At 40.6% G+C, this 22,815-nt stretch overlaps 1 protein-coding gene across 1 annotated transcript; it reads left to right on the top strand.

Moving 5' to 3' along the window:
- The first annotated feature begins 2,185 nt into the window (after window positions 1–2,185).
- Window positions 2,186–7,116, top strand: epdr1 (ependymin related 1). The gene is made up of 3 exons (XM_079243402.1): window positions 2,186–2,492; window positions 4,564–4,772; window positions 6,722–7,116. The coding sequence occupies exons 1-3, from the start codon at window positions 2,257–2,259 to the stop codon at window positions 6,913–6,915; spliced, it is 639 nt and encodes a 212-aa protein (XP_079099528.1). The 5' UTR covers window positions 2,186–2,256; the 3' UTR covers window positions 6,916–7,116.
- Window positions 7,117–22,815: the final 15,699 nt, after the last annotated feature.

Below are 22,815 nucleotides of genomic sequence, written 5' to 3'. Positions count from 1 at the left end.
CCCCTGGTGGCGGAGAGACACATTACAGTCTGCCCCCTGGTGGCGGAGAGACACATTACAGTCTGCCCCCTGGTGGCGGAGAGACACATTACAGCCTGCCCCCTGGTGGCGGAGAGACACATTACAGTCTGCCCCCTGGTGGCGGAGAGACACATTACAGTCTGCCCCCTGGTGGCGGAGAGACACATTACAGTCTGCCCCCTGGTGGCGGAGAGACACATTACAGCCTGCTCCCTGGTGGCGGAGAGACACATTACAACTGAACAGTGAACAGTGGGTAAACTATTTACCACAAAGTTATATAGTGGATCACAATCTGCACAAGTTCACTACTTTAGCGTAAGAATTTTATTCCTTTAAAATCACTATCAAACTGTATTTTTTTTTAAACTTTCCCTAAATTGTTATCATAAATGCCATATATAAAGTACGGGTGGGAAAACTGAATCAAAAAATTTAAAAATTAGGATTTTTTTGCTTCACAATTTTAAAATCGATTTTTTGTTAAGAAATATATTTTTTTAAATAAACCAAAATAATCCATTTTAAAATTTTTGTCATTTATATAGATTTTATTGATCTTTTTACTTGTCTCCTTGGGAATTATAGCAGCAAAATGATTTAAATCGAATCGGCACCCAAAAAGATTGCAATTGAATCGGGACAAAAGCGTATTGTCACAGCCCTAATATAAAGTCAATCTTCATTGCATTAAAGAATAACAGGTGGAAAACACTACACTACATCTGTTTTTCTCTTTCTCTCTTTCTTTCACCCTTACATACTGTACAGTAGGCTGTGACGATATGCTTTCGTCCCGATTTGATTCGATTCCAATTTTTTAGGTGCTGATTCAATTTAAATTGCGATTCTCACAATTCTTCGATATTGCTGACTTTTGTAGATAAAAAAACAAAATAAATGAGTAAAACTTAATTTTTTTTTAATTTTTCTTGATTTCAATTTGGAAAAAACAACACAGTTGCCAGACCATCATTCTGCTGCTATAATGCCCAAGAAAACAAGTAAAAAGATCGATATTGCTGACTTTTGTAGATAAAAACAAAAGTTTTTATCATTCTGCTCCTATAATGCCCAAGAAAACAAGTAAAAAGATCAATAAAAATAATAAAAATTACAAAAAATTTAAAATGGATTATTTTGTTCATTATAAAAATCTATTTTTTAACAAAAAAAAAATCAATTTTAAAATTGTAAAGCAAAAAAATCCTGACTTTCGATTTTTAGATTCGATTTTCCTACCACGACTGTAAAGGATATATTTCACTCATTTAGACATTTAAGTAATAATAAAAATATAACTTTTCTTTAGCCTAAAATTGGATCCTTTAAAAAGGAACAGAAGTTATCTAAAGGGTGAGAGTGGTGGTGGGTTTATAAGGTATAAATTGCCATGAGCTGACATCATAGCAGCATGCAGATTTTGTATGGAGTCTGGATCTTTCAATATAATGATTTGGGGGAGGATCTAAAGATCTAAAAAGTACGCCTACAGAACAGGAACAAACTGCCGCAAATGTTGGAAAAACATGCATTAATTATGCACCACTAAATGCAACACTGCTGCTTTTATTGCAAAGTAGTTTATAATATGCATTTTCCTTTTAATTTCATGTTTTAAGGGGAAAATGTTTAATAATATAATTTAATAATAGATATCACTTCTTATGTTCACATTCTTCCTGTTTAAGGGGAGTTTTTCCCTTCCTACTGTCGCCTCGTGCAGCTCAGGATGGGGGATTGGATCGAAGTCATGATTCGATGCAATCAGTTGGTTTCTATTATAGGATATGAATGAATTGGCTCGAAATGATGTGTATGTTGATTCGTGTATGTAAAGTGCCCTGTGACAACATTGTTGTGAAGTGGCACTTTACAAATAAAGTTGAATTAATAGCTGAATATAAATGACAACGTGACATTGTTTAGTGGATGTTTTTCTACTAAAACTGGTGTTTTAAAACTTTTAAAAATGCTCCTTCTAGCTGAGACATTTATAAGGAATAATAATCGATTCATGAATAGAATCAAAACGATTTAAACACTCATTTTGCAGGAACTTCTAGTTCTGGCCCAGAAAGGCACAAAATACAATGCAACAGATGGATCTGAGTTTGTTTTGAAAGTCCCAACCGGAAGTCCTTGTCCACCTTTTTGCAGCTGACTTATCAGCAGCAGGTGTAGCTCCGTCATCCACAACATTTGGGCCAGTTAACGGAACACCGTCTGAGCACCATGCACCGACTCCTGCTCGTGTTTCTGGCTGCTGCCGGGGTGTCTGTGTCCGGCCGCCCGGGGCTGGAGGCCCCCCCCGCGGCCTCGCCCTGCATCGCCCCGCAGCAGTGGGAGGGGAAGTGGGTTGTTTATGACCACAGCACCGGGAGAAACAGCCGGGCCGCGGTGTCGTACGACGGCCTGAACCAGAGGATCCGAGTCCTGCAGCAGCACAAGAAACACACCCCATGTCAGAGGTAAGAAAACACGCATTTCATGTTAAAAAGCTGCGCTCAAATACATATTTCTATGTTTTAAAAGAGAATAAAATCCAGAAATTTACAAACAATAAACAGTTACAATTAAAAGCATGCCATCTCCCGATAAACTCGTATAAAGAACAAAATTTGAACAATAAATTTTGTTTTTAGTGGACATTTCCAGTTGCTTTTGCTGCTTGTGTTTTCAATATTTGTGTAACAATAAAATATAATAAAAATTTTGGTTGTAAGCTTTATTCATAGAGCAGTTTTTAAAACAAATATTACAAAGTCCTTAAGATAGCTGCAGGTAAAACTGAAAATAAGATAAACAATTCAAAGCTAGAAATATGAGATTGTAGGGCAGCATTTTAAATAAGTGAGAGAATCACAAAAACTGCTTAAAATCAGGAAGTTCTCTGATAAATATGTTTTTATTGGAAGTATGAAGGAAGACACTAGTTCAGCTGGTCTGATGTCCTCAGAGTGTCTGAGGTCAGATAAATGAGGGTCAAAGGCTGTAACATGTCAATGGTAAAATCTTAAAATCAATTGTAATGAACACTGGGACAATGTAAGGAGGCTAAAAGATGAGTAATATGTCAATTTTCTCCCTTTTCTGTTAAAGCATGAACCGCTGAGCTGTTCATTCTGGAGCAGATTCATAGATTTTTGGTTGAGACATAAAGGTGCTGAAGCAATAGTTGAGAAGAGATAGAAAACTTGTAGAAAGATTAGTTAGAATAATTACGGTGTGTTCAGACCAAGCGCGTTTTGAGCGCGCTCGATGCTGGTCACTAAACTGCCATTTTTGTGTCCGACGCCCAAAACGCTCCCAACGCTCCTGCCGCGTCTGCCGCTTGTGTGTCTGGAGCGAGCGGCAAACGCGGCGGAAAAGAGAGGAGGGAGGCGGCGCTTTCCTTCCGGTCAGTTTGAATGATGGTGGATTCAGTAGAGATATGACATGGTTTTATTTAATAAATAAAGCTAGAGGACGTTGTCGTAGGGTAGTTAGTCAGTGTTAATGCAGCAAGAGTCGCACTCAGCAGAGAGCCGCCATGGCCGCCCCCAAACAAAGCGTTGCTAGGCAACGTATCCTGCTACGTTGCCAAATCAGAAACATTCAGCTTTTTAGCAAGGAATGGTCATCCTAAATATTGCACGGAGTAATGGCGTCTCAGCCCCGTGTCTGGGTTCACCACAGGAATCCTCCAGGAGCTGCGAGCTGATCGCTCTGATTGGTTGACGCCCCGCGTCATAAAAATAGCTTTTTATGTCTTTAAAGAAGATTCATGTGAACCATCTCTTCTCTCAGGTCTTCACTTTTCCAAAAGCACCATCTGAACTCAGCTGTAACGCAGCATCTCAACAACACTTTGTGTTTTAATGTCTTTTACCTGTTTTTCCTGTGTCTATGAATTGATCTGCTATGCAGCTCTTTGCTCATCCTTGTGTTTAAAGTGCTTCATGAATAAATTGGTATGGTGAATGGTTAAACTGCTTGTATATGGTTGTATTTACTTTGCTGTAAACCTCTTTCAGCTGCACACTGGCTTGTGTTGTTTACTCGAGCAGGAATAAACCAACGCAGCGTGTTTGCCAGGACTCGGATCGAGTTGTGAAACCCTGTCTGGCTGATAAATAAGGACTCAGCCAGCTAATCGACTTTGGTTTGTTTAACGGAGCTTTGGGTTCTTACACGGTGCAAAGAACAGAAACATGACACGAGTGTGTGGAAAGCAAACTCCCCAATATTCCATAATATAAAAAATAAACCAAAAATAGCCCTGCGATGGACGGGCGAGCTGTCCAGGGTGTACCCTGCCTTTCTCCCAAAGACTGCTGGGATAGGCTCCAGCTTCTCATGACCCTTCATCAGACTAAGCGGTTTGGATAATGAATGAATGAATAAACCAAAAATAAAACATTTCACTGCAAGAAAATGAACTTCTAATTGTTTCTGTGTCAGAAAATGTTTGTGAAGCTCAGTAATATGTCGGGCTCAGTTCAGTGTTTGTGTCTGGTCCTCATCTTCTCTGCCACGCTGCTAACTCTCCTCCCGTTGCAGGTTTTTCGAGTACATCTACTTGTACCAGAGCATGGTAATGTTCCAGATTGACCAGAAGACCAAAGATTGCTCAAAGATCGCCCTGACCGAGGTCTGGGATCCATTCGACATCCCAGACAACTCCACCTTTGAGGACCAGTACTTCATCGGCGGCCCTGGGGACAACGTGGAGGTCCAGGAGTGGTCGGACAGGAAGCCGGCCCGGCAGCGTAAGTCGGGAAGCTTTTGGCTTCTTACACGTTTACACCCCCCCATCCTTCTGTTGGACATTTCAGAGCATTAAGACTTCAGACAGAAGACGAGCACCTCCCTGTATGTACAGAATATAAATATTATCATGACAATATAAAACCTGTTCAGCTCTAACCAGCTCAGTAGGTCTCATCTGTCTCCAGAGCTACCGCCCTGCAGGTTTTAGTGTTTCCGTGGTAACAACACACCTGATTCAACTGAAAAGGTTCTCCAACATGTTGTCATGTTCTGCACCAGCCTGTAAATGAGCCGTTGATTTGGGTCCGGTGTGTTGCAGCAGGGAAACATGAACACCTGCAGGATGGTAGCTCTCTGGGACCGGAGTGGGAGACCCCTGGTCTAAATAAAACACTGATATGATCAGAAAGTTTTGCTCTTATGGATTATTTCTGGATGTTCCTGCTGGGTTTGGGAATTTGAAAGCTGTTGTCGTGACGGAAACAAAGATTTCCTCTTCCAGATGGATCTGACAGCATTGTTTTAGTCACTTTTCTGTGGTTAAAAGTTTGATTTGGCGTGTCACAGCTGTGTCACAAAAACACAAAAAAATATGGTTGACTTGCCACTTTTTTTTTAGAATTAAATTAAAGGTGGAGTATGTAAGATTTTCAATATTTTCAAAATAAATTAACTAATAAAATAACTACAATCATAATTAGATAGTTTTTTGAACATGTAGGTTCCAGTCTGTCCATATTTGATGCGTTATTAAATTACAAGTTTAATTAATGACAAATGACAAAAAGCACTTTTTTTTTTTACTGGTAGGAAAACATTTAAGAAGCGTCTTTATCATTAATTAAACTTGTAATTTAATAACGCTTAAAATATGGACAGACTGGAACCTACATGTTTAAAAAACTATCTAATTATGATCTACCTTTAAATTAAATTAAGTTAAATTAGACTATTTCTTCCAAATCAAGCTGAAATAAAATGATGGAAACACAAAATAAAACACCTAAAAAGTAAAATCACAAAAGGTTTGTTGCTGCTCTTTTATGACCACTTGAAAACAGCATGAACTTATTAATAAATTAAATTAAATCAAAGAAAACAAAGTGAAAAAATAAAGCCTCTTTCTTCCAGATAATGTAAAGAAAAAGTCTGTTACATAAAATATAGATTTATTTTTTGAAAGAAGGGATAAAAATACACCTATCACTGAAATACGTCGAAATTGACAAAAGTAATAAAACTTATGACGTTTCTTTTTAATTGTGGGGTTTTTAAAAAAAAAAAAAAAAAAAAAAAGCAAGAAAAAAACAAAACACAAACTAATGTGGTTTACGGAACCTAAACTAATATTTTTGATCAATCACTGCAATCAGGTGTTTTCCATCATTTTGGCATTTTGACCGACTGCTCATCAGCAACGGGCTCTAAATTGTCTGGGACAGTTTTTTTTTTTTTTTTTTTTTTTTTTTTAAATTATTATTTTTCATCTCAATTCAATTCAAAAGCAAAATCTTATTTCACTGAATAATAATTTGGCATATTTTTATTTATTAGGAGTTTCTCCAGTCATCTGAGTGACAGCTGTGAGTTTAGTTTTTTTCTCCAACCAGAGAGTTGGAGGAAATTTCAGGATGTCTGTTTCTATAAAATGCCCTCCTGGATGTAAGGAGGCAGACCGGTAGGAGCCTCCTGATGGATGACCTCCCAGCTGCAGCGAGTTATTTAACCCCAGCTGATGCAGCGATCAGCTTGTCATTTCTTTAAGACGCATCATGTGGGGGGGGTCATGTGTGAAAATGTCTCCTGCTCCCTGAACTGTGAATCCCCTTTCCTTCCGCTGCTTTCTTCTTATTCAAGCCGTTACTTCAGCTCATCGTTTTTCAGGGTTTTTCAGTAGAAAAGCTCCTGCAATCAAACCTTCCTCCACATCTGTTCATCTCTCCTCCAGATGAGACCTGGGTGGGGGTTTACACCATGAAAGACTGCTATCCGGTCCAAGAGACCTACATCAGGAACAGCAGCGTCACCACCTCCACCCGCTTCCTCAGCCTGCAGCTGGGCATCAGCGACCCCAACGTCTTCACGCCGCCGACCACCTGTCAGTCGGCCCGACCCGACACGATGCTGGAGTCTGAGTGCTGAGGCCTTTCCTCATCTCACAGAGCTGACAGCGCTTTAGATTATTCCCTCATTCACTAACAGACACTCAGAGCAGGAAGCGGGGAGAAGCAGGGCAGTACTCTGCTTCAGTAGTACAGAGACAGAGTACTACACTGCTGGTAAAAGTACATGTAAACAGCAGGGCAGTACTCTGCTTCAGTAGTACAGACAGAGTACTACACTGCTGGTAAAAGTACATGTAAACAGCAGGGCAGTACTCTGCTTCAGTAGTACAGACAGAGTACTACACTGCTGGTAAAAGTACATGTAAACAGCAGGGCAGTACTCTGCTTCAGTAGTACAGAGACAGAGTACTACACTGCTGGTAAAAGTACATGTAAACAGCAGGGAAGTACTCTGCTTCAGTAGTACAGACAGAGTACTACACTGCTGGTAAAAGTACATGTAAACAGCAGGGCAGTACTCTGCTTCAGTAGTACAGAGACAGAGTACTACACTGCTGGTAAAAGTACATGTAAACAGCAGGGCAGTACTCTGCTTCCGTAGTACAGACAGAGTACTACACTGCTGGTAAAAGTACATGTAAACAGCAGGGCAGTACTCTGCTTCAGTAGTACAGACAGAGTACTACACTGCTAGTAAAAGTACATGTAAACAGCAGGGCAGTACTCTGCTTCAGTAGTACAGAGACAGAGTACTACACTGCTGGTAAAAGTACATGTAAACAGCAGGGCAGTACTCTGCTTCAGTAGTACAGAGACAGAGTACTACACTGCTGGTAAAAGTACATGTAAACAGCAGGGCAGTACTCTGCTTCAGTAGTACAGAGACAGAGTACTACACTGCTAGTAAAAGTACATGTAAACAGCAGGGCAGTACTCTGCTTCAGTAGTACAGAGACAGAGTACTACACTGCTGGTAAAAGTACATGTAAACAGCAGGGCAGTACTCTGCTTCAGTAGTACAGACAGAGTACTACACTGCTAGTAAAAGTACATGTAAACAGCAGGGCAGTACTCTGCTTCAGTAGTACAGAGACAGAGTACTACACTGCTGGTAAAAGTACATGTAAACAGCAGGGCAGTACTCTGCTTCAGTAGTACAGAGACAGAGTACTACACTGCTGGTAAAAGTACATGTAAACAGCAGGGCAGTACTCTGCTTCAGTAGTACAGAGACAGAGTACTACACTGCTGGTAAAAGTACATGTAAACAGCAGGGAAGTACTCTGCTTCAGTAGTACAGACAGAGTACTACACTGCTAGTAAAAGTACATGTAAACAGCAGGGCAGTACTCTGCTTCAGTAGTACAGACAGAGTACTACACTGCTAGTAAAAGTACATGTAAACAGCAGGGCAGTACTCTGCTTCAGTAGTACAGAGACAGAGTACTACACTGCTGGTAAAAGTACATGTAAACAGCAGGGCAGTACTCTGCTTCAGTAGTACAGACAGAGTACTACACTGCTGGTAAAAGTACATGTAAACAGCAGGGCAGTACTCTGCTTCAGTAGTACAGACAGAGTACTACACTGCTAGTAAAAGTACATGTAAACAGCAGGGCAGTACTCTGCTTCAGTAGTACAGAGACAGAGTACTACACTGCTGGTAAAAGTACATGTAAACAGCAGGGCAGTACTCTGCTTCAGTAGTACAGAGACAGAGTACTACACTGCTGGTAAAAGTACATGTAAACAGCAGGGCAGTACTCTGCTTCAGTAGTACAGAGACAGAGTACTACACTGCTAGTAAAAGTACATGTAAACAGCAGGGCAGTACTCTGCTTCAGTAGTACAGACAGAGTACTACACTGCTAGTAAAAGTACATGTAAACAGCATGTACCACAACTAGATCAGTGATTCTTCTAGACGATTCGTCCTTCGATCCAACTAGCACACTAATAAAGCTCAATGATTGTGAGATGACTTCTGTTTTGTCTCTTTTATTTGGGGGGGGTTAACATTTAAAATGATGCTCCTGTTTGGGGCAGAAATCCTTCATCAGGGAAAGCAACACCTGACTGTCCTGCAGAGACAAAAACACATCTGTAGTCGCTGCAAACCAGAATACAGACATGCTGAAACTGAACTGGGTTTAGTGGGAAGCAGGTCTTCTTTACAGGTCCAAACTGGTAATACAGGAGGGACTGTAGGATGTTCCCGTAAATCTGATGTGGAACGTGGAAACATGTAAAACCTGCAGGAGAGTCTGGAGAACCGGAGTGGGACGTCCTTCCAGAGGTGATGGATCGAGGATTTTAAGATGTTTCTCCAGTTTCAGTGACAAGGAAACTGGACAAAACATCTGCGACAGGGAGGAAAACTATAATGCTGTTGTGAAGGAAAAGTTTAACATATTTATATGATTAGTTATACATCATGCACTCGTAACACCTTGCAGTCAGCAGTTAACTCAGACTGCTTTACCGTCCTTTTCAGTCTCAAGCTGGGAATTTGTTTTGTTTTGTTTACGCACAAAACAAAACAAGATGAAAATATCAAAAACATAAAAACCGATGGATTCAAAATAAAAGAGAAGCACCACACCATACCATGTTAAAGGAAAAATGAGGCAGACGTGTTTTAAAAATATGTATTTTTTATCATTTTGTTCAAAATGGCTGCTTGTTGAGTTGTTTAGTCCAGGGTTTCCCAATCCTGGTCCTCAAGGACCGGTGTCCTGCAGGTTTTCCAAGTGTCCCGCTGCAACACACCTGATCCAAATCAATGTGTATTTAGCAGACATGGGCAGAGCTTGTCTGAGTCCGGTGTGTTCCAGCAGGAACACTTGGAAAACCTGCAGGACACCGGTCCTTGAGGATCAGGGTTGGGGACCCCTGGTTTAGTCCATTGATGTTTCCGATGTGCGGTGGAGGGAAGCGTTATTTATTCAGCAACGCCAGCAAGCCTCCAGCAGAGGCTGCTGGAGGCTTGGTTATCTTTGATCATAGCAGTTAAAAAAGATGAGGATGTGTCCAACGATGAAGACCATCTTGAGGTTAGTTCTGAGTCTGATCTCTGTTGAAGCAAAGTTATTATGAGCACAAAACAAAAGAAAACTGTTTGCAGTAAATTGTCCAATTAAATATTCTTAATAAAAAGATATGGTCAGTTATGTCCCCTCTAATAGAAAAAAATTTCAGAATTTTCCCTCTATAAAGGAGTGAGAGATGTTTCAATAGAAAAATAAAGATTATTCAGACAAAAATGTTCCAATTTAATCCACAGTTCAATGTTTTCTTTCATAGTTAAAACTTTTATTGCATCTAAGCTGTAAAGCATAAAGTAAGATGTTTATTTGCGAGACTGTGAAGTTTGTATGAGTACATTTCCAGACAATGTTTGGATTCAAAGTGGAAACTCTACCAGCATTTTCAACATTTTATTGATTCTTATTTACTTCACTGAATAGATTTTTACAGCTTTTTAAAACAGAAAAACCTCAAACGTCAGAGGAAAACTGAGAAGACAAGAAGACCTTCCCGTTTTCCCGTGATCATAGACTGTATATAAAGAGGTAGTGATTCTGTGGTTCCAACCAGTTCGTTCAGAAACCTGTTTGAGGTTCCGCAGAGTGCGCGTCCACAAATGGAGGGGGCGGGGCTACAAGGGGACCAGAGCTGGACGCAAGTCCTGCAGACTGCTGTCGTCTCCACAACATTTTAATGTACAGAAAAAGATGTTCTACTCCATTTTGATAATAAGGACGTGGATAAAGACTTGATCGCCCTCATCCAGCTTATACTCCTCTTGGCGGAAATTTCATATCCATAAATTCACATGAACAGACTGTAAACCGAGCATAAACATCTTCTACCAAGAAATGCACATTACAAAACCACAATACAAGAATTAGGAAACCAGAAGGCAGCTAAAACCAGATATGTACTTGAGAAGTTAAATGTAAGATTATAACTGACCTGTCTGTTTATGTGTTTTTTATTCTGTTATTTATTGTGTGTAGATATCTGACTATAGAATGTAGCCTGACTATTGCTACAATCTCAAAACCCCATAATGTGTTGCACTACTCCTCCTTGTTATTTTAAAGTTCTACAAGGATGCACCCTTTTTGTCCTGTTTTATTGTTTTGTTCCCCATGTCTAATCATTTGTATACCCCTGACACAGTTCATTTGTGTATTTGTCCTAAAACATTTTTTAACAAAAAAACCTGTCTTTGTCCATTTTATACATCAGAAAACAAAGTGCGTCCAGATAGGAAGGTTTGATGACGGAACAGGATTAAAGCTTCTCATTAAAACTGTTGCTAGCCAAAGTCTGGGCTCTATTTTGTTTACAGAGTAGCATGTCTGGTGCAAGGCAGTTAGTCTTCCGTGTGGGAACTCAGTACGCCTCCTTTCCGCACCAATTTTCTGTACCGAAAAATGTAGATACAAATACATGTAGTGTTACAGCCATAGTACTCTCGCATACATACTCTGGCCATTCCTCTTCACTCAGTACACCTCAGACTTCCAGTACAACTCTGAGTCCTGTCATCTGCAGAAATACTCTGATGACTCTGCAGTTGTGGGGTGTATCAGGGATGGACAAGAAGCAGAGTACAGAGAACTGGTCAGTCAGTTTGTTAAATGGTGCGGTGACAATCATCTCATATTAAATAGCAGCAAAACAAAAGAGATGATTGTTGACTTCAGGAGGAAGAAGAATAAACAAAGCACTGTTTCCATCCTGGGAGAGGAGGTGGAGGTGGTGGAGGAATACAAGTATCTTGGAGTTCAGCTGGACAACAAACTGGACTGGAAATGCAACACTGACTACATCTACAAGAAAGGTCAGAGCAGACTGTACTTCTTAAGGAAGCTGAGATGGTTTAACGTCTGCACCAAGATGTTGCATATCTTCTGTAAGTCTGTTGTGGAGAGTGCAGTCAGCTTTGCAGCATCTGCTGGGGTAGTAGCATCAGAACCAGAGACTTGAAGAGAATCAACAAACTGATCCAGAAAGCTGCTTCTGTGCTTGGAGTAACTCTGGAGCCGCTGGAGCTGATTGTCCAAAGAAGAATGCTGCACAAGCTGATGAAGATGATGGAGGATTCTTCACACCCTCTCCACAACACAGTGATGAAACAACAAAGTGTGTTCAGTGAGAGGCTTCTCCAGGTCCGATGCAAGACTGAAAGATACAGAAGATCATTCCTGCCAGCAGCCATCAGCCTCCGGAACAAGACCTCCTCAAATTAATTATTATATACTACAATAATGAATTTCCCTTTGAAGATTAATATCGTATTTTTCATTTCATTTCACCTCATAGACTATATAAAGAGATGGGCGGAGTCTCCGTGATGTCACCCATAGGTTTCTGAAGAGCTGAATTGAAGCTCGGTGGGCGGTTCCTACCATCGCCATTTTGGCAGGGGCATGCGCGTCGTCTCGCCTGGAAAATACAAATATGGACAAAGAGGTGGAGCTGAGAGGGGGGCTGTGAGCGTCATGGTGGATGATTGACATCAAGCGAACTCCGAGCTGCCTGTAGCTAAGAGCTAACCGAGCTAACCTGGAGATAACAGGAGCTAACTAGCTAACGGAGGAAAGCGGGCTAAAGCTAAGTCACGCTGTTAACCGGCTAAAAACCGCGGTTGTTCTACGTTCTTCTTACTTGAAGCAGGAGATCAGTTACCTGTCAATCACAAGGACACACCCCTAAATATGCCGAACTTTGAGATTAAATTACTTTTAAACGGCGAATTAGAAAAAAATTCACTCCCCACACAGTTGTCATGAAGGTAAACCTGACCTATTAAACTGAAAATGGACTTTTGAACCAGGCTGTAAACATGTTTATTTCTGCTGTAAACATTTTTTTTTTTTTTTTTTTTTTTTTTTACTGTAAACATGTTTATTTCTGATGTGAACTTGGTCTTTTTAACATGGGAGTCTATGGGGATTCGCTCTGTTTTGCAGCCCCTAGTGGAGGAAGGGGGAACTGCAGTTTTATGCACTTCCACGTCCCACTTCAGAGACTCCGTCCATCTTTCATATACGGTCTATGGTTACAGCACTACCCTGAACAGATGTCAGTAGTAATCTATAAACAACACATAATTTAAAAATTCCAAATTTAAAAGATTCATCGCCAGCTTCCCTGCGACCCTGAATTGGATTAACTGGTTTGAAAATGAATGAGAAATTCAATTTAAAAGATAATTTTAAGAAAAAAATCAACATAATGTGTTTAGATGCAAACCATTCCGCTTTAGGCTACATTTTAAAAAGTAAAAACAAAAAAACACTAAAGACTCACTGAAATGGAAATTGTAATGGAATTAATAATGACATTTATACTTTTTTTTGGTGGAAATCTTTCATTTCCTACATTTTTGTTGACCAGTGCAACTCAGAACGGGGGATCAAATCCAATCTGTTAGTTTTTCCCAACAAGACTTTATTATGAATTACCTTTGTAACTGTGATAATCATGTTGTTTAGAATAGTTGTTTAATTTCCAATATTGTATATTTGTGTTTGCCTTGTAATTAGTTAATAATTAGGAATTTTAAGTTTCATTTATCACAGAGTTAAAGAAGTGTAAGGTATTTGTGCTTTTATTTTGGTGCACCTAAAGTTATTTCCTGTCGGGCTGCTCTCGTGAGAGCTTGACAATAAGCAGGGTGCAAGCACCTGCAGAAATGAGATGCTGCAGGGTGAAAGATTTGGACTGGGACATTTCTAAAGGACTGAATAGTTCCCTTGCAAGGAGCATGCAGCCAGCGAGGTATTTGTTTGTTTACTTATATTTTACTTTAGCAAAACATTATTTACTGGCTGTGCATGTGGTTTATATGTCAAATTGACACTGTGTTTATTGTTTCTTTAATATTTTTGTTCAGTTTTCACTGTGCCATTTGTGGAGAAGTATACAAGTAAACATGTAACAAGAAAGCCACTTGTGTCTGCTTGTGCTTCGAGGGAATTAACAGGGAAAACTTGTCTGTTCATCGACGAGTGAGCCTTAATTGACGAGGCAGCAACTTCAAAGGAGCAGCGGGCTTGTTGCAGCTGTCTGCAGCACATGGCGCAGTAAAAGGACTTAAAGCTAAGAAAGAAGAACACTTTGAAAACACAACGGAAACGTAAGAAGACCTGCACGGTATTAAATAGCAATAATTGCAAGATAAAGTCAAAATGTGCACGGCCACTAATGAGTAAAAGAATGGCCTAAGAAAGTGACTTTATTTAAGATTTACTGTGTAGTAACTGTTTCAGAGTATGTCCTGCTAATGCCGTAAGTTATCTGGTCCTGTCAAACGCATAAGGTTTCTTATTTGAAGATATATGGAACACTTAAGTTATAAGTTTCTTTAGTTTTCTTATGTTCATTTTTTATGTTCATAAATGATGAACATAGTAAGTGAATGAAAATTACCGTTACAAAAATTTATAGTTCTTAAGTGTTCAGAAGTGAACAAGTAACAAGATGTCCAAGTCAAGTGAGCAGGTTGCAACAAATGTTCGCATTAAAGATTTACCAAGAGATGGTAAAGAGGATGATGGTGCTGAATCTCAACAAGATAATACACATCAGCCAAGAAAAAGTCAAAGGCTTCGAACTCTAACAGAGAAGGGCAAAGCAATGAAAGATGAAAGAATCAAATTGCTACAACAAAGGTTTGGCTACATTTATAACAAATGGAAAGCACATGTTAAACACGCAAAGCAGCCCCTATCACAAACAAAGGAACCTTTATCTGATGATCTGCTTAATGATATCATTGGAGATGTCACAAGTCTTTCTACTGATGTCCAGAAAGTTTATGATGAATTACAGGAAATATCAACTCCTGATCAGGAAACTCGTCGGAAGGTGGCTCTGTGTGCGGAGATTTCCAAGTTCATTATATCCAGAGCTTCAGAGCAACTGAAAGGGAAGATTCCAGAAAAGGGTGACCAAGAGTGGCAAGAAGCAGGGTCTGTCTTTGATTCTAGTACCTCTGGATCAAGTTTATGTTCTTCTGCCCTGAAGGGACCATCAGAACATTCGAGCAGGTCCTCTGAGAGGCGACAAGAAGCTCCTGCTGAGGTTGCTACAAGCCAAGCTGTGCTGAAAGTATTGGAAGAACAAGAGAAAGAAGAATTGGAAATACAGCAGTTGGAAGCTGAGGTTAAAATAAAAATTGCTGACCAAGAAGCTGCAGTCATTAAGCGTCGTTTAGAACGGGAAGCAGAAGAAGTGAAACTAAGGTTAAAGAGAGAAGAGGAAGAAGCGGAATTGAGAGCTCAGCTTGAAGACGAGCACGCAACTCTACAAAGAACCCTGGAGGAAAAACGGAGAAGGATACAGCATTTGGAAGCTGTAAAAGGTCTCAATGCAGCACGAGCAAGGATGGAAGTGTATAAGCAGGTGTAAATGATAGATGATCTTGGAGAGCAGAGAGACAAAATATAGCATGACACCTTAACCAAAACCAAAGTTTCCATTCCGACAAATGCTCTACTTCAGGATATTTCCACTGCATCACCAGCTGTGCCCACCTCCGCAAATGAGAGTACGGCAGAGCTCGTTAAAGTGTTAGCAGGTGCTTTAAGTGCCAACAGAATTCCTATACCTGAACCTTCAGTATTCAGTGGGGACCCGCTTAAATATAATGACTGGAAACTTTCCTTTGAAACACTGGTTGATCAGAAGAACATTCAAGATAAGAAGATTTACTACCTCCGCAGATATGTTGTCAGGCAAGCTAAGAAAACAATTGATGACTATTTCCTCCTTGGAACCGAGTCTGCCTATGTGGCTGCATGGAAAATCTTACAGGAAAGGTATGGAAACCCATTTGTGATAGCTAAATCCTACAGAGACAAGCTTCAAGCATGGCCAAAGATGGGCTCTAAAGACAATTTTGAGCTTAGAGAATTTGTTGATTTTGTCCGTAGTTGTGAGGCTGCCATGGTCCACATAAAAGCACTTGAGATTTTGAACGACTGTAATGAAAACAGAAAAATCCTTTCTAAGCTGCCAGATTGGTTGATAGCAAGCTGGAACCACAAGGTTATAGAAATAGAGAGTTTCAACAGCACGAGTATTTGTGATATTTGCCACAAGCAGCATCCCAACGGTTTACATGAAGAACGAGGTAGAGATAAACGCAGATCACAACATGGCAAACAAAATCCAAGTCAAGACAGGGTAAGGGCAAGAGAAAACAGCCAGGAACAAACACAGCAAGCAACACAGCACAAAGAAAGGACTACAAATGCCACTTCAAACAGAGTTGTACATGATGAAGATAACATGCAAACGGCTGCAATTATTCCTGTCTGGCTTTCATCAAAAGCTCAGCCTACAAAGGAAATTCTGGGATATGCATTGTCTGATTCCCAAAGTGATACAACTTTCATCCTGAATGAAGTAGCTGAAGCTTTAGAGGCCAGCAAAGAACAAGTCAAACTCAAGCTCTCAACTATGACTGCAAGAAATACTGTTGTAAGTTGTCAAAGATTAAAAAATCTTCAAGTTCGTGGGTTTTACACTGCTAGCAAAATACCATTACCACCAGTCTACACACGTGCGTTTATACCAGCAAACAGAAGTCACATCCCTACCGATGGAACGGCAAAAGCTTGGCCCCATCTCGAGCATCTCCAAGAAGAAATTGCACCTTTGCAAGACTGTGAAGTGGGCCGTCTCATAAGGTACAACTGCTCTCAAGCCTTACTTCCAAGAGAAGTTGTTCCAGGCAAAGACGATCAGCCTTATGCGCAGCGAACAGACCTTGGATGGAGCATAGTTGGACATGGAAACCCCTGTGTAGACTATGGAGATGCCATTGGAATCAGCCACCGTATAGTGGTTAAAGAAGTTACACCAACTGTGGAGCCTTCTGTCAACCTTAAAACTAAGGTATGCTATGTAAATTGAACTAAAGTCAAAGAAATCACTCCCTCAGACATCCTAAGAGTTCTTGAATCAGATTTTAGAGAGAAATCTGAAGAGAATGAGCTTGTGTCCCAAGAAGATTTCAAATTTCTTTCAAAGTTAAGAGAGAACATCATGCAGAAGGCTGGTGGTCATTTTGAAATGCCATTACCGTTTAAAGAAGAAAGACCAAAATTACCTAACAACAAGTCATGTGCAATGCACCGTCTAAAATGTCTTGAAAGAAGACTAAGAAAGGATCAAAGATACTACAGGGATTGTGTTAATTTCATGGATGACATAATTTCATGTGGTGATGCAGAAAAAATCCCTGCTGAAGAGCTCGACAATAACCCAGCTTGGTATATTCCACATCATGGAGTTTACCATCCTCAAAAACCACAGAAAATACATGTAGTATTTGACCGTTCTGCTAAATATCAAGAAACTTCCCTCAATGATCATCTTCACACTGGTCCTGATCTAACAAACACATTGGTTGGGGTTTTGTGTCGCTTCCGGAAGGGTTCTGTTGCCATCATGTGTGACATTGAAAGAATGTTTCATCAGTTTCATGTCAAAAGAGAGGACCAAGATTATTTAAGATTCCTCTGGTGGGAGAATGGAAACTTAGAAACTGCTCCACTGACCTATCGGATGAAAGTTCACTTGTTTGGAGCATCCTCATCTCCTGGCTGTGCCAATTTTGGCCTAAAACATTTGGCAGCACAAGGAAAGGATCAGTTCAGTGAAAACACTGTATTTCATTCAGAGGAATTTCTATGTAGATGATGGTTTAGCAAGTGTTAATACGGAAGCAGAAGCCATCCAACTTGTCAAAGAATCAAGAGAACTTTGTCTCACTGGTACGTTAAGACTTCACAAGTTTGTTTCAAACAGTGAAAAGGTGCTGACAACCATCCCAGTAGCAGAATCTGCGACTGCCGAAGATCGAGACATGTCTTTGAGTTTATCACATATAGAGAGGGCTCTTGAAGTAGAGTGGTGCATCACAGACTCATTCAAGTTCAGAGTTCAGGTGAAACCCAGTTTCTTCTCTAGAAGAGGTGTGCTCTCTACTGTAGCATCTATATATGATCCCCTCAGGTTTATTGCACCTTTTGTGCTTTTGGGAAAGCAAGTACTCCAACAAATGTGCAAAGAGAAGATTGGCTGGGATGAAGAACTTCCAGAAAACCTAAGGCCACAATGGGAATCCTGGATTAGGGACTTGCTTAAATTAGCAGAAATGCAAATCAAAAGATGCTTCCTACCTACAAAGTTTGGCAATGTCAGAAAATATGAGCTTCACCATTTTGCTGATGCAAGTATCTCTGGATATGGTGAATGTTCTTACCTGCGAACTATCAATGAATCAGGTGAAGTCCATTGTTCTCTGGTAATGGGGAAATCAAGAGTATCCCCAATCAATGTCATAACCGTACCAAGACTTGAACTCACTGCCGCTGTTATTGCAGCTTGAACCAGCGAAATGCTTCGGAAAGAGCTGGAAATCCAAGATCTGAACGAGTTCTTTTAGACGGATTCAAAAGTTGTTCTTGGTTATATAAATAATGATGCCAGAAGATTCCAGGTCTTTGTTGCCAATCGCATACAGAGAATTAAATCCATAACGAATCCTGAACAGTGGGCTTATGTTGCCTGTTACGACCCAGACTCTGCTAGGGCAACAGAGCCGCACAAAAGAAAGACCTGTGGCAAGGTGTACATATGGACCAGTACAGATTTATTGTCCAATGGGGGAAGACGAGGCAAGAACAGGCCAGGAATGGCCTCAAAATAGCCAAACCAAGAGCAAAACAAGCCCGTAAAGCAGTTCTCCAAACAAAAACACTGGTTTAACTATTCAAACAAAAAACTAACAGATATAACAGGACTGGATTTTATAGCCACAAACATGAGTCAAGAACCATGACAATGAACACCACAACAGAAAAATAATGCAGCTCTGTCAAAGTCCTCCCGAAATACAACAGTTCAGAGTCACCACACAAGCTGAGGGCAGACCACTACTGAGCCAGTGGTAGCCGTTGAATGAAGGACTTCTGTTGTCTTTTAAGTCCTGGCGATTAGTGGAATCAGCTGAGCTTGGAGCTCCAATTATCCAGTGAGCAGGGTGGAGATGAGCAGGTGACATGAAGGACCAATCCCAGCCAGGAGGCAGCAATCAGAGCTGTGTTTGAGCAGGAATCCTAGCTGAAGGTTCAGAATTAGTAGACTGAAAAGCAATACAGGCAGCCGTAACATTGCCTCTGAGAACAATCCAGCAGACCATCCTTCTCGAGGTATGACTGCTGAACAGCTTAAGACCTCAAACTGGTTCACAGGACCAACATTTCTTTGGCAAAAACAACTACCTGACAGAGAATGTAAGGTGAGAGACATCATGGAAAATGATCCTGATTTTAGGAAGGCTTTTGTATTTAACAAAGACAGAAGAGAGCAGATTATTATTGGACCGCTACAAAATTTCTCTGATTGGTCAAGGCTGATAAGAGCAGCATCTAGACTGAGGCGAAAGGTGAAAGAATGCAAGACCGGTAATCCAAAGACCAGTCAAAGTACTACCCTACAAAAGTACGCCACTTTTTTCACAGGGTAATCAACCTCCAACTTTGGTTTCTAAGGGGAGCACTTTATATGAATAAACATGCAAGAAGAGATTTAAGTTAGTTTGTCCACAAGTATTAACCTTTGTATATATATAAAAAAAAAAAAAAAGACTAAAAACATCCCCAAGGTGAGCTAAAAAGAGTCGTCAGCCACGGCCTTTAATGGAGTCACTTTGCGATGTTGCTCCTTTTTCTCCCCAGTCTCTTGATGTGTCTCCAATTCCGTTCCGGGGAGGGATCTTTGTGAGGGACAGGTGATCAGCAACTGAATGGGCCTGCTAGTCTGCCTGAAGGGGTGGGACATTGATCACCACCCGCAGGAAAAGAGGGAGAACTTAGCTGAGAGGAGGGGGATTGCCGAACACTCCCCCTCCGCTGATCCAATGACGCATCCTGTCACTGGCTCCTTCTTTGGCGCCTCCAGCTCCACCACGGGATCCTCTTCCCGTCCTCACACGTCCGCAGCGTCTCCAGATCTGTCACACGCGCTCCACATCACGAGCCACCATCCTCCTCAGGTCCCCGCTGGCATTGTCCTTCATTCCTGCTGCTGGCGCCTGTCCTTATGAGGCCATCAAGATAGCGCATCCCAAGCTGCTTGCCTTCCCTATTGGTCACATTCTCCTTCCGCCTTCTTTGCCTTCTTCCACTTGTGCCTTAAAAACCTCCTTCACACCTGTTCCCCGTTGGCCAATTAACTCCCTGCCAACTTAGTGGCAGGGAGGAGGAATGCCAGCTGTGGCTAGTCGGCAATCAGTGACCTTGCCCACAACATAAAATTCACAGCAAATAAAACTGTCATGCATAAAAATATAAAAAACTATAAAACCAAAACCAGAGGGCAAGGCTAACTGATCACCATAGTTCTGTCACTTTGACAATACCCTTGAAGAAAGGAAGGAGACAGAGCTAGTTATTATCAAGCAAGTTCAAGAAGAAGCATTCTCAAGTGAGATAAAAAGCTTGAAGCTAAAGAAAAACTTGTCAAGAGTGCACACAGTAAGATCTACAAGTTAAATCCATTCATGGATAAAGACGGCGTCTTAAGGGTTGGAGGACGTTTAAGTCAAGCTGCATTGCATCCACATGTGAAGCATCCAGCAACACTACCAAAGAAGAGTCACATATCATGTTTGCTCATTAAACATTTTCATGAAACAATATGTTCAAGGACGAGGAATGACGATCAACGAACTGCGAGCCAATGGATGGTGGATCCTGGGATGCAGCAGTGCAGTGTCATCACATATTTTCAAATGTGTTAAATGCAGGATGTACAGAAGATGTACAGAAGAACAGAGAATGAGTGACTTGCCTTAAGAAAGAATGCAAACAACCCCACCTTTTACTTACACTGGCATGGACTGCTTTGGTCCCTTCCATGTTAAGGAAGGAAGGAAAGACATGAAAGGATATGGTCTCCTATTTACTTGCCTTTGTTCAAGAGCCATACACATTGAGGTTATAGATAACATCTCAACTGATACATTTATCAATGCTCTGAGAGCATTTATTGCTATAAGAGGACATGTTCGTCAACTAGGATGTGACCAAGGTACCAACTTTGTTGGTGCAAGAAGAGAGTTTATGGAACTCATGAACGGAATGGATCAAGAAAAGGTGAAGGGAATGGGATGTGAGTTTCTTGTGAACCCTCCGGCAGCAAGTCATATGGGTGGCGTCTGGGAGAGGCAAATAAGAACAATAAGAAGTGTTCTTACTGCTATCCTCGACCAGTCAAAACAACGCCTTGATTGCACATCTTTAAGAACATTCTTATATGAAGTCATGGCTATCATTAACAGCAGGTCACTCACTGCAGAACACCTAAATGATCCATCTGGGCCTGAACCCTTAACTCCGAACCACATTCTTACAATGAAATCCACTGTCATTTTGCCCCCACCAGGACAGTTTGTAAGTGAAGATCTTTATCTCTGTAAAAGATGGCAACAAGTGCAATATTTGGCTAACAAGTTCTGGACTCGATAGAAGAAGGAATATCTTCTGAACTTACAACAAAGACAAAAATGGAACAGGAACAGAAGAAACTTGAAGGTGAATGACATTGTTCTTCTCCAAGATGATCTAGCACCACACTGTGAATGGAAGCTGGCAAGGATCACAGAAGTCTATTTAGGGTCAGACAGTAAAGTCAGAAGAGTAAAGCTGTTAGTGAAAGACACTACAGTTGATAAGAAAGGGGAACCCATAATTAAGACTGCATTTCTGGAAAGACCCATACATAAGGTTATTACTCTGCTTGAAGCAGAACAAGATAGCTAATACCTTGCTTGAAAATCTGTATTGATTTGGAGAGAGAAGATTTGATCATTTTCTTACACCCCAAATGCTAAGAATTTTGAGAAATCTCACATAAAAGAGTGTGTGATTTGGTGGGAGTGTAACTGTGATAATCATGTTGTTTAGAATAGTTGTTTAATTTCCAATATTGTATATTTGTGTTTGCCTTGTAATTAGTTAATAATTAGGAATTTTAAGTTTCATTTATCACAGAGTTAAAGAAGTGTAAGGTGTTTGTGCTTTTATTTTGGTGCACCTAAAGTTATTTCCTGTCGGGCTGCTCTCGTGAGAGCTTGACAATAAGCAGGGTGCAAGTACCTGCAGAAATGAGATGCTGCAGGGTGAAAGATTTTGACTGGGACATTTCTGAAGGACTGAATAGTTCCCTTGCAAGGAGCATGCAGCCAGCGAGGTATTTGTTTGTTTACTTATATTTTACTTTAGCAAAACGTTATTTACTGGCTGTGCATGTGGTTTATATGTCAAATTTACACTGTGTTTATTATTTCTTTAATATTTTTGTTCAGTTTTCACGGTGCCATTTGTGGAGAAGTCTACAAATAAACATGTAACAAGAAAGCCACTTGTGTCTGCCTGTGCTTCGAGGGAATTAACAACCTTGCATGGACGTGTCAGTAAAGTGCCCTAAGTCATGCTATAAAAATAAATCTTAATTTAATTTAATTTAATTAAAAAAACTATGCAGGCCATGGAACATTATTGCTGTATCGGAAAAATAAACATATCAGGAGTGCAAACTTCTTACAACCCCTGGTAGTTCACCACTTATCTTTATGCCATTCAGGAAAAGAGCTAACAAACAGACTTTCTAGTAGAAATAATTTTACCAAAAGCCTTGAGGAAATTACAGTTTTTTTTTACAGGAGGAGAGAATCACAGGGTGATGCACAGCCCAGACATCAGAAATAATCCTTCAATTGGACCGAATATGTGTCTACCTTTTCACCCGCAGAACATGGAAGAGACAAAACAAGATTCTGCACAAGAGGAGGGAGAAACCAAAGTCATGTGTTTGAGGTAAAGCAGATGTTTGGGTGCCTCGGTGCAAGTGAATTAGAAGAAATATTTCTGCCAGCAGACAAAGT

Source organism: Telmatherina bonti (genome assembly GCF_933228915.1).
Source record: "Telmatherina bonti genome assembly, chromosome: 7".
NCBI lineage: Eukaryota > Metazoa > Chordata > Actinopteri > Atheriniformes > Telmatherinidae > Telmatherina > Telmatherina bonti.
Note: the sequence above shows the minus strand (reverse complement) of the source record. Positions and strands in the feature narration are given on the sequence as shown.